We start from the raw sequence: 16,696 nt of genomic DNA, 5'->3' as shown, positions 1-16,696 counted from the left end.
AGTAATGGCACAAACCAAGTCTCTAAAATAAAGTGAGAACTTAGAGAGATAGGTGTTCTTCCTCTGTGTTCCAATGCAAGAAGAGACATTTACAAGGATTGAGACAAACATGGCACATAGTAAGATATCTCTGGGAAGCCATACCTGACTGTCAGCATTATCACAAAACTCAATGCACAAAACAAAGGCACCTCATAAATGGAAATTTAGCAAAACTCAGTAACTGGCAGAGGAGGTAGCAAATGTGTTGGTTTCCAATGCAATTTGATCTGTCGGCATCAAGATGGATCATGGGTGCACAGCATCATGTTGCCTACAAAGAAACTGACCCACCCCACACAAAACTCAGGGTTTCCAATCTTCACTAAGCGACAGAAAGCAGAATGGTAAGAGGTGGACTGAGGCATACCTCTGAGCTCTTGGTCACACAGGTGGCCAGCAGTGAAAGGCCAGATGCATTTTGGGTGAGTGTTCTGAAAGTCAAACTTTTCAGGTATGCTATCTCCTGGCTTCTGGTTGTTTTTGTAAAATTTAAAGGGCCAAGATTTCAATTTGTTCTCAAAGCCTCGTAATGCATGGTTTGAATAGCTGTAAGTCTATAGTACTTGCTCAGCCCATCCCAGTTCTTGATTTATCTTAATTTAGAGAGTGTCTCACTCCATATTAGAACCGTATTTTTCCTGTCAGAGGGCAGAGTTAACCGTAGCACCAAACAAGTAAAATGGGATGAAAAAGAATTTCAAAGGAGAAATAGTAACACTATATTAAACAGGACTCAGAGCACTGCACAGAACTGTAGAGAAAGTAGAATTGAAAGGACAGAGAACAGGAAATGTTATTTTCCAAATTAGTAAAAGTGATTGGCAAATTATGACTACCCTGTGATAATGAGTATTTCCAGTTCATAGTACTTAGTTCAATTTTCTAAAAACACTTTCTTTGGGATTAAGGATAAACATCACAATAACAGCATCTCTCTGGTGACTGGTGATAAAACCCAGGGGTAGGGCCATATACCTGGGCTGAGCCCCTAGCACTGCAAAGAAAAGAGATATTTCCAAATATTTCTGGAATCCTCAAACTGGTCTTAATAACTATCTATGTGAGAGGAAGGAAATGGGGAGAGGATGGTGGTTCTGAAAAGAAGGTTTAGCTAGAGGCAAGATCTTTGGACCAATACCCAATACACACTTTGCTTTGCAAACGTAATTCCCGGCTCACTAAGCCAGTTCTGAGCTGTGCATGGGGTGTGGAAGGCATTGTATGCTTCCTGACACATGGGCCTTTTCTTCAGGTGCGGTGTTCATGACCCCTCCTCTCAAAGATAAACAATAATCAGTAAATCAGTAATGTTTATGAATTTTTGCTTCTGCGAGTCACTGTCTTCTGTGCTGAGAAACACAAGCGTATGAAGAACTCACACAGTGCCGATTGCCCTTACTAGTCTAAGGGATACTGATACTGCCCCTGTGCCTGAATCAGGAGGGGCGTGGCTGCTCCTTTCAATGGAGAGCAAAGCCATAGAGGTAGAGGTAGTGTATGAAAATTACTTCGGGGCTGTGTATTATTCATCTTCGTGTGTTCGGAATCAAGCATGCTGCCTGGCACACGGAAGATGATTCATAGCTGTTTGTTGATTTGGTAGATGAGCCCTCGCTAGACAGTGAGTACTGGAGTAAGTTTCAGCATCACACTGGTCCAGGTAGAAGGCTGGAAAGTTTCCGGAACCGCACCCTCCCCCGTCCCCCAACACCCTCCCCACCCAACCCTGCCTATCCCTTCCTTGCCACAGTCCAGCTTGCAATCAGGCCCTGTGAGCTTCTGCGGTCTGCATCCACACGGAAAGGCATTGCAGCTAGCACCCTGAACAAACCTGAAAAACAGCCGGTCCCACTTGCATCTACCTTTCCTGAGCAAGGTCAGCTAACCAAAGCCGGAGTGCTTCCACTCTCTCTGGCTTCGCCCCTCCCCTCCAGGTCCGCCACCGCAGGCCTATCTGGCGCCGCCCGAGGTCTACCTGCCGCGCCTGGTGGGTGGAGTGTGAGCTGAGTAGTCTCCCTGTGCTGGACTCTGCACCCTTAGGTGCTAGAGTCTTGCCTCTCAGCGGAGCCTCCGTCTTCGGCGCTGCCATGGAAGAAGGGTCCAGATCCCAATCGCCCCGGGAAGAGCTGGAGCTCTCGATGCTGGACGGGCCTCAGGAAGAGCTGACACCTCTCAACAATGACCTTCGGATCCAGCCTAACTCCGCTGAGGACCCTAGCCCAGCCCAGGTAAGGACTTAGGGTTCTGGCGTGACAGCAGGGAAGGGGCCTGGCACCACTTAAAGGCTCCAAAGCGTCCTTCCAGCGCCCAGGACACGCAAAGAAGGGGAGGTTAAAGAAAGCAAGAACTTTTGGAATTTCTTAGATCAGACCCCTCCATTATGAGACTCGGACCTCGCCTAGAGACTTCAGGAATCCTGTAGAGGGGCGTGGCTGCTCCTTTCAATGGAGAGCAAAGCCTTAGAGGTAGAGGTGCTGTTTGAAAATTATGTAACTTTTAACTTGTTTTTCTTTCCCAAATAAAAATAGAGTGATGGATTGAATCATATTGTCTCTCTCCCCGTTCGCTTCTCCGCTTTCTCTCTCTCCCCTTTCTCCCTTCCAGCACCCCACCACCACCTCTAGGGGCGTGCAATCCACTGTCTCCTACCTTTAACCAGCCCTATGTCCTCCGCGCCCTCCCCCCACCTTCAAACACATTTTGTTATCTCCCACTTTGGCCACTGCTTCCTCCAGAAGAAAAGCAGGCAAAGAACACGAGGAGGAAAGAGCTGCTGCGTCCAGACTGAGGGTTGTGAACTGTTGTGAACTTGCCAGCTTAGTACAAGGGAAATACTTTCTAAGTTCTACCTAAGAACTAGCCTCACTGTCTTTTCATCTCTGAGGAAGTCCTTAAGGGTGTGTAGGTTGAACCCTTCTCTGATATCATAACATTACTCACAGATCAAATACTTGTAAAACATCAGAGAGTTTGAATGCTGAGCCACCTGTCTTCTCATCAACTCCAAAGGTTTACTTGAGTTTTACTGGGCACACTCAATTTTCTGGACGCATTGTTTTAGCCTGGTTTTTCTCACCCCACTCCACCCCCATCCCTCTTGGGCTCAAGTTCTGACTTTAGTAGAATTCAAAGCTCGAAAACATTACTCTTGGTCCACTGTGATTCCTGAAAACACTGTGTGGCAATGCCTTATTTTATGAGTACCCTGGAGTCTAAGTTGGCACCTTCTGTTTGTATGAAATAAGACCACAGATGAGTGAAAATCGGAAGGTAATGCCTGAAGGCCAGTGCAAGAAGCCATAATCAGGAACTTTCTGTATGATTCTCCAGGGCAGAGCCTGGGCAGGAGAATTAGAAATACTTACCTCAAGTTAGTCAGGCCCAGTACATCCCCAAAGATTGAGACATTCTCCAGGGGGGAAAAAGTGTTTGAGCCCAGAGACGCTGTGAAACAATCTTAATGTCATATGCTCCATTTATGTGAAACAATGTTAATACCATATGCTCCGTTTAGGCCCTGAGAGCCCTAGAGAACAGTTGAGAACACGCCAAATCCATACCAGGTATCAGAATCTTACATTTGCGTAGCACCTGCTTTGTAAAGAATAGGCTTCAGTGTCCTAGTGACTTCCTTGTTAGTCAGACGTATGTAGATGTGCCAGACTTCCTTGTAATTTGGCGTTGTAGGTGTCTAAATAGGAAAATTTCAATAACTGATAGAATGGGGTGAGGGTAGAGAACCTGAAGAGCGTTCTAGAAATACTGGAATGGTAGCACTTTACTGAGAAGAGAGAGGACAAAACCTCAAACCCTTCCCTAGCATGTTCATCAGTCTCTGACTCTAGAGAATAGGTTGAAATGTGTTTCAACATGAATGGTCAGTTAGTGACGTTCATTCAGTAAGGACTGGTTAGCACAAGCACATGGTCTATATACTTAAAATTTTTGTGTCCCCATCTTAAGTTGTGTGATAATAGTTCTGACTTTTGTTCTTATTTAAGTCCATACACTTTCCAAAGCATATGTTTTGTACCTATTGCTGCTATGTGCAACTGTGTAACACATCAATGCAGCTAATTATTAAGGGTAGAAGGAGCTGCCCTAGTTAGCATGAACTGTCAACTTGAGACAGCAAAAAATCACCTGACAAGAGTCTCAGTTGAGTAACTGTATCAGGTTGATCTGTGGGTATGTTTGTAAGGGATTGTCTTGATTATCTATTGATAAGGGAGGATCCAGGCTACTGTTGGGGATATCATTCCTGGACGGGTAGTCCTGGGCTATAAGAAAACTGGTTCAGCATGAGCCAGTGTGAAAGCTAGCTAACAGCATTCCGTCATAAATTCTGCTTCAGATTCCTCCTTGAGGTCCTGCCCTGACTTCCCTCAAGGAAGGCCTCTGACCTAGAAGTGTAAGCCAAATAAGGAAGCCCTTCCTTCCTTCTTCCCCCACCCCTCCAAGTTAGTTTTGTTCAGAGTGTTAGGTCATAGGGACACAGATAAAAGTGGAAGAGGAGGGTGCTAGTTTTCTGGTTTGACAGATGAAATAGCTGACTGAAGAAGCTGAAGCTCCAGAGATACAGCCCAGCAGCTCAGGGTCACTCAGTGGGGCCTTCTAAAGTTCAGACTCAATGACTTTCAATGTCTCAGGTCTACATTGTTCATCAGTTTTAAGAAAACATTACTTTGATTTCCTCCTCCTCTCTCTCTCTCTCTCTCTCTCTCTCTCTCTCTCTCTCTCTCTCTCTGTGTGTGTGTGTGTGTGTGTGTGTGTGTGTGTGTGTGTGGTGTGCGCATGGGCCATGATGTACATCCTGAGGTATCAGGAGATGACCTGCTGGAGTTAGGTTTATTTTTCTACTGTGTGTATCCCAGGGATCAAACTCAGGGTGTCAGGTTTGGCTGTGAGGCCTTTATCTGCTAAGCCATTTTGCTGGCCCCACCTGATTAATTTTCTCCTGTATAGGTGAATATATTTGACGCGATTTATAGATTTATATAATTTTATTTATAGTTGCCTCAATTACAAATTATGTATTACAAATAAATATATTCCATTAGGTAATTTAAATGATGTATGGGGGTAAGTTGCAGATGGATGGGTGAACAGACAATGGGAGGGAAAGGTACTGAGATCATAAGCATCCCATCAACTTAGGCAGCTTCCTGCTTGGAAAAGTTGGGCAAGGAGAGTATATGAAGAATTTGTCTCTCTTTCTTAATCTGGATTGGAATGTAGAGGGAAAGGAATGTAAGCCATTGAACACCACCTTGTCTATTGTTACTACAGCTTAATACCCTTGGGCAAAACATTGCAAAAGAAATTGTAGGTAATAGGGTGAGACTGAATTTCTTTAAAGGCTCATTACAGGGCCCCTACTCAGCATCCCAGAGATATCTTATGTGATGACATCATCATTGTATTGGTTAATAATAAATCAGTAAATTGACTGCTCATTGGGAACCAAGGTTTATCTGAGCTACCAAATTGACCCTCTTTTTATGCATTATTCAATGTAGTACAAGATTCAACTGGCTTTTCTGGGTTTAGATGAAATGTGTAGATCAAGTGTAGATCAAGTGATATGAAGGTGCAGGATTTCTTGTGCACAGACTTCCTGCTTATTCCTAGATGATTTATTATTATTATTATTATTATTATTATTATAAGCTCTCCTAATTGAGCCAAGAAGAAGACAGGCTTTTTGGGCCTGAGATAGGTATTCTGCCATTGTATACACATCCTGTATTAGTGTCACATATTTAGTCACTTACCTGGGGAGCTGGTAGATCTCGTGTAGTGTTCAGAGAAAAATCCTGAAAATTCCAGGGCCACCCAATGCCGTCACAGAATGTAAGGTGGCGTGTGCAAGCACCTATGGCAGGTGCCTTGTGGAAGAATCTACCTGAGGCCTCTCAACAGATCACTGGTACCCACTGAATTCCATCCGACCAGCCTTCACAGCGATCATAGCCTCAGCAGTGGGAGCCGAGCAATCATCTGGGGCTCATGCGGGTGAAGGCTTCATTTCCAAATGCTTCAAAGCACGGTGATGGGGCTTTTGGAAGGCAATCAGATCCTGGGGGCTTTGACCTCTCTGTTGCTAGAATCATAATTTGGTGGCCTGGTTGGAAAATGCTGGGTGATTTCGGAGGTAGGGCCCACTTGGGTTTTGTCCTGGAAGGGTGTGTTTTCTTCCCAACTCCTTTGAAACTTTCTCTCTTGGCTTTCTGATTGCTAGGAGGGGAATGGCCTCCCATTCCCAGTGTTGTGATGTGCTGTGTCTACCACAGAAATGGCTGACCATGGTCTAAAACCAAAAATAAAACCATAGCCCAGTTAAATCTTTTGAGTTGGTTATTATTATCAGGTATTTTGTTATAGTGAGGGAAAACCAACACAAAGTGCTTCACAGCAGGTTCCAGCCCTTCACTCTCTAATCTCAACTTCACAATTCTTTATCACATCCCAGCCTAGCCCTTAGGTTGGTCTCTTGGCCAATTCTGTCATGATCACCAGATGCTGGTTCTTATGCTTTTACTACCTTCAAAAACCCTTCCTTCCACACACAGTGACAAATATTATATGTTCTCACTTGTATGCTGAAGTTTAAAATGTTGATCTTATAAAAGCAGAGAGCAGAAGTATCATTACCAGAGCCAGGGAAGGGAATAAGGAAAGAGAGGTGGGGAACTGGTGGTTAATAGCTACAGAGGTACAGACTGACAGAAAAAAAAAAAAGTGCCTCGCAATGTTCAGTAGCACAGTAGAGAAACTGTGGTTGACAGTAGATTGTATATTTCAAAATAGCAAGTAGAGAGGAATATGTATGTTCCTAATATAAAAGAAATGATAAGCATTAGAGGTAATGGACCAGAAATTACCCTGACAAATATGTACAATTTTCATGTGAGTAAGAAAAAAGTACATATATATTAAAAAAAAAAACCCTAGGAATAAAGTCCAGCCTCCTATCTCCACTTCAGAGTCCCCAGGGGGCCTCTAAGGTTCCATTCTTCCCTGTTTTAGATTTGATTCAGTGTCATTATAGCCTCATGAGGTTAAGAACCTGATGACCTTAATTCTATATCACCACTCTCTAGAAGGAATCTGAGACTATTTGCTGAAACCCAGTGACTACCTCACAGTCTCTCTTTGCTTTTTAGGTGGGCAAGGAAAGCCCCTGGAGTCCCTGCAACAAGAGCGTGGTTGGAAAATGTAAACTGTGGATGGTCATTGTCACCATATTCTTGTGCTTCATTATAGTGATCGTTATAAGCCTATGCCTTGTAGGAGGTAAGAGGATTGCATCAGCACATTGGGAGACCTTGTTGAATACTTACGACTTACACTGAGACCAAGAATGTATTCACTGCTATTTTAATAACAGGAATTGAACAAAGGCTTGGGCAGCTAGGCATGATGATTTACACCTGTAATCCCAGTTCTTGGGAGGCTATCGTAGCAAGGTGTCTCTAGTTAAAGATCTGCCTGGGTTGTATTGTGAGCTAGAGGCCAACCTGTGTCTACATAGTGAGACCTTGTCTCAAAAAAACAAAAATAGAAACTAAAGTAAAATAAAACTGGCTTGGGATAGTGTGTGTGTGTGTGTGTGTGTGTGTGTGTGTGTGTGCGCGTGAGAGAGAGAGAGAGAGAGAGAGAGAGAGAGAGAGAAACAGACAGAGACAGAGAGACAGAGGGACAGAGATAGAGAGACAGAGAGACAGAGAGAGACAGACAGAGAGACAGACAGAGACAAAGACAGAGACAGAGATACACAAGTCTTTTGTCTGTGAAGGAGTGTGTGTGTGTGTGTGTTGTCAGTATGTGCACATGAGTGCAGGTGCTGCAGAAATTCAGAAGGGGACATTGTGTGGGTGCTAAGAACTGAACATGAGTCCTTGGGAAGAGCCCTAAGAGCCCTAAGCACTCTTAACCCTGAGCCATCTTTCTGCTGCTTAATATTTGAACTTGAACACCAATCCACATTTAATTGCATTTTAATACTTGTTTTGCTATTTTAAGTTATTTTAGAAATAACTATTATATTTGTGTTGAATACATCTTGTGAAACAGTTATATGACACTAGCAATATACTGTGTGTGTTTTATCTCATTCTATGACTGTGTGTTTTCAATGCAACACAATACAGTTTTAGTCATCCTCTTCCTTGTTATTAATAGTTCATCACATGTTCTTCTCTTTTTCTTATTTTTATTTTTAACTTGATATTAGTTTTTTAATAGTCCAACCTATCTTCATGATTTTGATATTGTATTAAAATAATTTTACCAGGTCACTAACAATTGTCTTCTACAGAATTTTGAAGTCTTTTAGGTTATTACCATTTTAAGAATTATTTCATGTGTTATTCAAAGATATCAAGATACACAAAGCTAGTATACCCCAGTAGGCAAATAATTTTTCCATCAAAGTAGGTAGAGGGAAAGAATTGTCTTACTGGCTCATGCAGACAGAGGTGGTTCATCTGGAGCTGGGGTTCCCTAAGGTGGTGTGACCTCCATGAGGTCTGACTCAGGTTCTCAGGTCACAGAATGTTATGACAAGGAGCTCTAAGTCTCTGGGGGGAGGGGGATTCTTGGGCTTTTTTTTTTTCCCCAGAAAGCAAATTTTCCTATTCCTTTCTCCAAGCTTGATGGTGTCTGGAAGATTTTCACAGCATCAGCTCAGGTGGCTTTCAGCCTTTGCGTTTCTCAGACAAGCACTGAGTCTACTTAGAAGTTGTTTAGGCGGGGCAGGTGATGGCTTGAAACTGTGGGCTTGTTTTAAGTAGGGAGCATCTCTGAGGTGTGCTGTTACTCCTCTATCCTGCTGAGGACAATGGCATTGTTATAATCATCCACAATGTGTGTAGGGCAGCTGCCACAGGTAGATGATGAAACCAAAGCTGAGTCACAGCCTCCTCCTGTCTCAGGTGCCTGATGCAATCCTGAAAGTTGACTGACATGCCCGGTAGCACCCAAAGGAGCCAATCCTAAAGCAAATGGTTTAACATTCTGAACTTGTAAACATAAGACTGGATGTCTATCTATTTTCTGGAATTCACCTGACTTCAACCACAGAAAGCAATCTGCAAAGAGAGATTCACTTTCCTTTAAAACATTTATTTATTTTTTTTTAAATTTTTTTGAGATGTGAAAGACTGTACTCCAAAATTTCAGAACAGCTTTTTAATATTATCATGCAAACTTAATTTTAATTTGATTGCAGATTTGCATCTTAACATATGTTAATCTTATACAAGAAATTACAAAAATATTCTTTTTTCCCCCCCTTCTAGGGAAGCACTTATTTTATGTGGCGTCTTGCCTGTCAGGCACCAAGGCTTTCAGGGAGAATTACAGTAGATTAAAGAAATGTCAACTACTTAAAGGACTTTAAATTTGAAAATAATACCTGTTCAGTTAATGCTCTGGCTAGTTTTATGTCACTGGGGAGGAGGGAGCCACAACTAAGAAAGTGCCTTCCAAAGATCAGGCTGTAGGCAAGCTTGTAAGGCATTTTCTTAGTTAGAAATTGATGGGAGAGGGCCCAGCCCATTGTGGGCTACCCCTGGGCAGGTAGTCCTGAGTTGTAGAAGAAAGCAGACTGAGCAAATCATGGGGAACAAGGCAGGAAGCAGCACCCCTGTAGGTAGGAGGTCTACCTCCAGGTTGCTGCCCTGCTTGAATTCCTGTCTTGGCCCCCTTTGACGACGAGCAGTCATATGGACACATAAGCCAAAAAACCCTCTTTCTTCCTTTTTGTTGATGGTGTTTCATCATAGCAATCGAAACCCCAACTAAGACAGTTAACATATATCATTCATAGTTTGTTGTAATTTCTTTTTATCTCTCCTTGGCATTTTGAAATAATTTGAGAATAAATTTTAAGACAGTCGCCTTTCTTTAAGGTTTTAAAATAACTTCGACATCATTTTGCTAGATCTTAAAAAATTCAGGGAGGAATCTGAGTGGGACAGTATAGACCACAGTAGATTAAGAAGGAGTGAGACAGCAGGCTGACCTGAGTGTGAGCATGCTAGCCACACCCAGAGCTGCTCTGCTAGTAGATCTGGGATGACAGCAGGCAATCTGCAGCCACTGCCCAGTCACCAAGCTTATTGATATGAATCACATATTTGCAGAACTGATTGAAGTGTGTGGGAAATAGGAGAAAGGGTGGCGTTGGGAGAGCCAAGGGTTAAGACTTAGTGAGATGGGAATTCCTCAGGATCCACATGGCCCACTCTTCTCCTGTCCTCTCTCAAATCCCTGAAACTCCACTCTCAAGGTTCTTTAGTTCCCAGACAGGCTGGACCCAGAGGTGGAACTGACTCTGCAGTTGAAATAGATGCAGAACAGGACAGTGGACAAAAGGTCTAACTATCTGGGCAATATGGGACTCATGGCAGGGCGTCCAGTGAAGAAGTCTCACAGCCAGTGTTAAGACACTCCTGTATGTGGGGATTTAATGCAAGGTGGCTGATCTTGTTGTTCTCTGTCCTCTAAGGACTGAACACTTGTTACTGTCTAACATTTGGGGTTATCTCTTCCTCTGCTCTGGTGTACACTGAAGTGATGACTGATTCAGAGTCGCCACTCAGCCTCACATATGATACATAGACTGTGTACACAATAGGAATAAGAGGTTATCACTCCACCAGACTCAGCTAACATTGATGTTTTCTTTAATTGTCAATTTATGGGCAGAGTCCAGTGAAGCTTGTGGCCTTTGGCGAACTGGTTTTGTCCTTGCTCTGTGGAGAATTGTATTAATGGACAATTTAATTTCCTCCTCCTGGAAGAACTGTAAAATTTTGATGTGTGTATATGTATGTGTATGGTATGGTATATAAGGGTATATATACAATACACACACACCACAGAGAGAGAGGGAGAGAGAGAGAGAGAGAGAGAGACAGAGACAGAGACAGAGACAGAGACAGAGACAGAGACAGAGAGAAACAGACAGAGAGGGCCTGGCAATGGTTTTTTAAACTTCAAATCTCACCCCCAATTGACATACACCCTCCAACTAGGCTATTCCCACTCCAAAAAGCTATGCCCCCTATTCTTTCCAAATAGTTCATTGACTAGGCACTAAACATGCAAATATATGAACCTATGGGGGGCCATTTTCATTAAAACCATCATACCACAGGGGGGGAGGAGAGTGCTTTCCTCCTTCCTGCAGAGTCACTTTCTTTGTAGATAATTTGGAGAGATCTTTAAGCACTTTCGCGTGTTTCTTTTTGCTCTGGAACCCTGGAAATGCCTCTTGACAAACAGGTGTAAAGTTAGAGCACTGGGGGGGGGGGCGCATATGGCTTCCCCAGCACTGCAGCTGACCTGCCCACTTCTTAGTTTGCAGTCTTCTGCAGGAAGAAATGCTGTGACATGACTGAGCAGAGACTTTCTATGTGATACAGCATTGAGTGGACTACTCACGTCTTCAGTAGAGGCTGAGACCTCTGTCTTTTGACGTCACAGGAGCCTGGCAGACTCCTTTCACAGGGAGATACTTCCTGGTTAGGGTGACTCATCGGGAAGTCCTTGGTAGATAGCAGGAACAGCTGAAACTGACAAAGGTCCTTCAGGGCAGGAGCTTAATTGCTATTCCCTCGACCCACTTTCTGAAAGTTACGTCATATTTTTGCCTGACAGTCTTTTTATTAGCTCTTTGGAGTTTTTCCACCTTTCCAAGACTAAAGTTTTACTTGTGTTTCCTACAAAATATCGTAAGCATCCAAAAGTTCTAAGTGTAGTTCCTGCATCTCTCCTTCAAAACAACCCTCCATGGGATTTGCCATGTCACGGAGGTATTGTTTTCTTACTCTTGTTTACTGGAGAGTGTAGAGGTAGCTTTGCGTTGGGATCTTACTCTCTGAATATTTCTAAATCTCTGTGTCTATTGACTCCAGTTTTGTTGTACCTCGGTGAATAGTAGTTATCTGATTGTGAAGTCTAACCTTTACCCTCCTTTGGTCCTATTTATAGCTGTCATCTCTGTGTGTTACCTTGTACACTCTGAGTCTACAGAACTCCATAACTAATATACATTCATGGGTATACACTCAAGTGTACTAGAGAATGTGGAGTCATATATGCTAGGTAAGTCTTCCACCACAGAGCTACAAATGCCTGTCCCCTTCCAGAACTGAAATTAGCAGTACATACTATCATGCTGGGCTTTTTTTGTATTGTTTTGGTTTTGTTTATTTCCAGAATGGTTCCATTATTTAAAGTTCAAAGTAAGCAAAACTAATTACTATGATTATTGAAGCCAGAAAAAGACATTTCTTTTTTGGGTGGGTTAGTAAGCAGAAGTGTCTGTCAGAAGTTAGTGATTTTTTTTATTTTAACTTTAATATTTCTATCAATTTCACACAATATATTTTGATCATATTAGCCCCCATTTTTCCCCTTACTCCTGTCCCATCCATTCCCATCCCCCACTCCTTCCCAATGTCAAGTCCTTGTGTTTTCATTTTCTGTTTGTTTGTTTGAATAATCTATGAGGTCTAATTTGTGCTGACCATACACTCCTAGATGTGAGACCATCTAAAGCATAGTTGAGCTACCAGGAATAAACCTTACAAACTGTCTCTCCCTTCTCTAGAAGCCATTAACTTCCTGTAGTTCCTGGAGGGTGGAGGCCCAGGAGCCCCTCCTTCCTCTAGGTTAGAATGTTGATCAGCTTGACCTTGTGCGGGTCTTGTGCAGACAACCACAGCTGCTGTGAGTTCATGAGTGCAGCTGACCTGTCCAGTTGAGCAGGCTTCATTCTTGTCTTCCTGATTTCGAGATCTTGCGAACTTTTTCTTTTCTTTTCTTTTCTTTTCTTTTCTTTTCTTTTCTTTTCTTTTCTTTTCTTTTCTTTTCTTTTCTTTTCTTTTCTTTTCTTTCTTTGTTTTTGTTTGTTCTTTGTTTTGTTTTTGTTTTTTGTTTTGTTTTGTTTTTTGAGACAGGGTTTCTCTGTGTAGCCCTGGCTGACCTGGAACTCACTCTGTAGACCAGGCTGGCCTCAAATTCAGAAATCTGCCTGCCTCTGCCTCCCAAGTGCTGGAATTAAAGGCGTGCATCACCACTGCCCTGCCTTACAAACTTTTCTTTTTCTTTTTTTTTCAGAATTATAATACTTTTATTTAAAACATGCAGTGCTTTAAAACTGCCACATTTCTCAGTTTTAAAATAATAATATGTTAGTAATTCATCGTCAGATAAGAACTAACAGTGCTGAAATCAATAAACCTTTGCACAGCATAGGGGATTGCAGACTTGTTTTTGCAGTAACCCTAAAAATTGCCTCAAATAGAAGATAGGCATTTCCTGTATCTTCAAGAGATAGACGACCAGAGATGTCATGCTTTCTTTGTATGTATTATGTTGAAGAAACATCTTGGGACATTATTTTAGTTTATTACTATTTTGTCTTATGAATAAAGAAGGACATAGATCAGTTTGTGTAGGAATATATATGGGATCCTAGAATTCTGGTGATAGGGTCAGAGAGACATGCCTGGCAGAAGAGATAAACTATACCCTCAAGGAAAGGGCTTTAGGGGAAAATCCATTTAGAGGGGAATGAAGCATATCTGGAACTTGGGTGGCACAGAAGCAAATCCATTGGCAACTGGAATAGTATCAAGGTCTTTCAGATCAACTGGAGAATTGAAGTTAAAGTTCTGTAAAATGGTGGTCAGGAGTAAAAGTAATTCTGCTCGAGCCAGGCCCTCTCCCACGCAAATCAGTTTTCCTGTTGAGAAAGGAGAGAGAGAGAGAGAGAGAGAGAGAGAGAGAGAGAGAGAGAGAGAGAGAGAGAGAGAGAGAGAGAGAGACACCAGGCTGGCCTCGAACTCAGAAATCTGCCTGCCTCTGCCTCCCAAGTGCTGGGATTAAAGGCGTGCTCCGCCACTGCCCTGCCTTACGAACTTTTCAATCCTTCTTCCACAGTTGTCTCTGAGCTTTGGTGGTGGGGTATGTGTAGATGCCCAGTCATGGCTGAGCAAACCACTGAGACATACTCTTTGCATTTTGGCTACCTTTGAATGTCTGTCTTCACCACCATCCATTGCACAAAGGAACTTCTCTGGTGATGTTTGAGAACACTACTAATCTAAAGATAAGGATTCAGAAACAGTTTGCTCTTATGTCTATTTCATCGAATAATAGTAGGATATTTACTCCTGTGGCCTATAAGTCCCTTAATCATGGACTCTAGGCCAGAATTTACAACAGTAGGTATGAGTTTTTTTCCAGGGGAGAAACTCAGTGGGCCTTAAATCTAATCAGAGGGCAGTTGGTTACACCCGTGGCATTCCTGCATCTATTGTATCCATGGGCATATATTACTATACTGATTATTATTGTAGTGCACAGGGTTAACATCTGGGTAAGACAGTTGAACATGTTCAGTGGAGTGTGTGTGTGTGTGTGTGTGTGTGTGTGTGTGTGTGTGTGTGTGTGCATGCACATGTGGAGGCCACAGGCTGACATCCATTGCTCTCCACCTAGATTTTTTTGAGACAGAGAAGCCCTGCCTTTTATCTGAATTTCTATCACAAACACTGACTTTGCGCCAAGATGACCTTTCAAAGTCCAGTAAGAGGCAGAGCTGGTGACGTATGAGACACAGAATTTGAGGGGGAAGCCTGAGAACACCTTGTTTCCCAGCCCACTCTTTTCACAGGGCAGATGAGGTGACCCCCCCACCCCCTGTGTGCCTGTGAGGTTGGAGTGGAGCCAGGAGACCTGGTAGAAGCATGTCAGTGCCAGTTTCTTCGTCCTGGCTCCAGGCTTCATGTGGTTTTCCTTCTTTCCTAAAGCTCTAACTCTTTAAAAAATCAATTAGCTCTGTCATTAGAACACAAGCAACACAGAGCTCCTTGTCCTATGAGTTGCTCTGCAGGCTTGGAGCCCTGGGGCTCCAAGTAAAGTTTAGGTTTCCCTTCTGCCAACAGAGTATGTCAGCATCCCTCCCCTGTGGAACACAGGCTGGAGTGATGACTTCATGCCCGTGCCCTGTCTCTTGAACCACTTGGAGACGTGGACTCATATCTTGAGTTTCTAGTCTCACCTCCGTTCTTGTCTGTGGTACCACTTTCTCTTCATGGTCTCTGACAGTGCTGACCTGCAGTGAAGCTGCTGACAAATCACTCCTCATATGAGTCCATGCTGGTTTCTAGCAACAATTCCAATACCAGGGAACCTAGTTAACTTTCAGATTCAGTGTAGCAAGAAAAGTTCATGTTCTTTCCATTCTTTCCTTGTGGTTCATCCCCTAGCCTATATCCAGTGGTGTCTGAGACCCTTCTGACCTAAAACCAACAAAACTTTTATCACAGTAAAAACAAGTGACTCTCTTTCATTCTGTTTGGTTAAGCAAAGAAAGTATTTCTGCTTGTACTTAATGACTGTGCCAAGCTTTTAGCGTCCATGAATACTGATAGTTATGTTTAGTTATAGAAGCCAACCGAATGAATACCTTTGTTTGCTTTGTATATTTTGAGAACCGGTCTCACTATGAGGTCATGGATGTCTGGGAGCTTGCTATGTAGAACGAGCTGGCCTGGAATCTGAACTGGTTCCCTTGCCTCTGTGCTTTGGGATCACAGGTGTGCACTGCCACATCTGGCTTTATTCATTATTCAATGCATGCACTCACCATTATTCTTACACCCTCAATCTGTTCAGTGACGTATATCGATGAAGATGAAAATGAAATACTCGAATTATCGTCAAACAAAACATTCTTCATCACGCTCAAGATTCCAGAGGAGTGTGCTAATGAAGAGGAGTTGCATCACTTGCTCACTGAAAGGGTGATTATGTCTTACGTACTGTTTGCTGAGGTCTTAACACTGGATTATGAGTTTTGTTAGAACAGTTGGCAAAGAGCTCTAGAGTAAGCTGCTTTGTTTGTTTGAATGTTAGCTGCAGAAGGTGCTTATAAGTGGGTCTTCTGTGGTGCAAAGCCAGCAAGTGGGTTGAGCCTGGTCTAGCCTCCAGCTATGGGTATCTCAGAAGCCAGGGTTCCTTCACATATGCTGCTCCTATATTTCACCCAATCTGTATTCCTTAAAGATTTAAAGATTCCAAGTGCCAGGGCCACATAGTCCTTGCTTATGGGCTCATAATCAAGCAGGAGAAGCAACCAAGCAGTTATAAACAGTGTAGTATGTCCAATTACTGAGTTCCATACAGGGTTGTTGGGATTGTTTTTGTGTGTATATGTGTACATGTCATTTGTATGTGCACATGCACATGTGTGCACATGTCGAGGCCAGAGGTTGATTTCAAGTGTTTTCTTCAATTGCTCTCCATGTTATTTTTTTGAAACAGAATTTCTCACTGGGTCCCAGGAAACAACCTGTTTGGTTAGGTTGGCTGACCAGTGTGTCCCCGGGATCCTGCTGTCCCTGCCTTCCCAGCACATGCAGTACAAAGGAGGTACACCTAAATTATGTGAATTGGGGGTGGAAGTAGATGAAGGAGCTGGTCCTCAGGATAGCTATAAAATAAGGGCTGGGAATGTCAGAGGATATACATACTGTCCTTGTAAAGTGGGACAGAGAGATGGGACAATAGGAGATATTTATATTTCAGTGGTCTGTGCAATGGCATACTCAATCTGAGGGTGCTCTGTTGAGGA

The 16,696-nt window shown here is 43.0% G+C and overlaps 1 protein-coding gene across 3 annotated transcripts in view; it reads left to right on the top strand.

Annotated features, from left to right (window-relative positions):
• The first annotated feature begins 318 nt into the window (after positions 1-318).
• BC016579 (cDNA sequence, BC016579) overlaps positions 319-16,696 on the top strand; it is a 29,005-nt gene continuing 12,627 nt past the window's right edge. The window contains exons 1-4 of one of the 3 annotated variants that reach the window (XM_006521973.2): positions 319-2,270; positions 7,209-7,338; positions 15,739-15,866; positions 16,387-16,494. In XM_006521973.2, coding sequence (XP_006522036.1) covers positions 2,130-2,270; positions 7,209-7,338; positions 15,739-15,866; positions 16,387-16,494 — 507 coding nt within the window. In that variant the 5' untranslated portion in view covers positions 319-2,129. Of the gene's footprint in view, positions 2,271-7,208; positions 7,339-10,964; positions 12,157-15,738; positions 15,867-16,386; positions 16,495-16,696 lie in introns of those variants that run through there. The other 2 variants (NM_145389.2, XM_006521974.2) reach the window with 2 other exon arrangements.

The sequence above is a fragment of the Mus musculus genome, chromosome 16, assembly GCF_000001635.26.
Source record: "Mus musculus strain C57BL/6J chromosome 16, GRCm38.p6 C57BL/6J".
Classification (NCBI taxonomy): domain Eukaryota; kingdom Metazoa; phylum Chordata; class Mammalia; order Rodentia; family Muridae; genus Mus; species Mus musculus.
The sequence above is the reverse complement of the archived record's forward strand: the minus strand, read 5'-3'. Positions and strand labels throughout refer to the sequence as shown.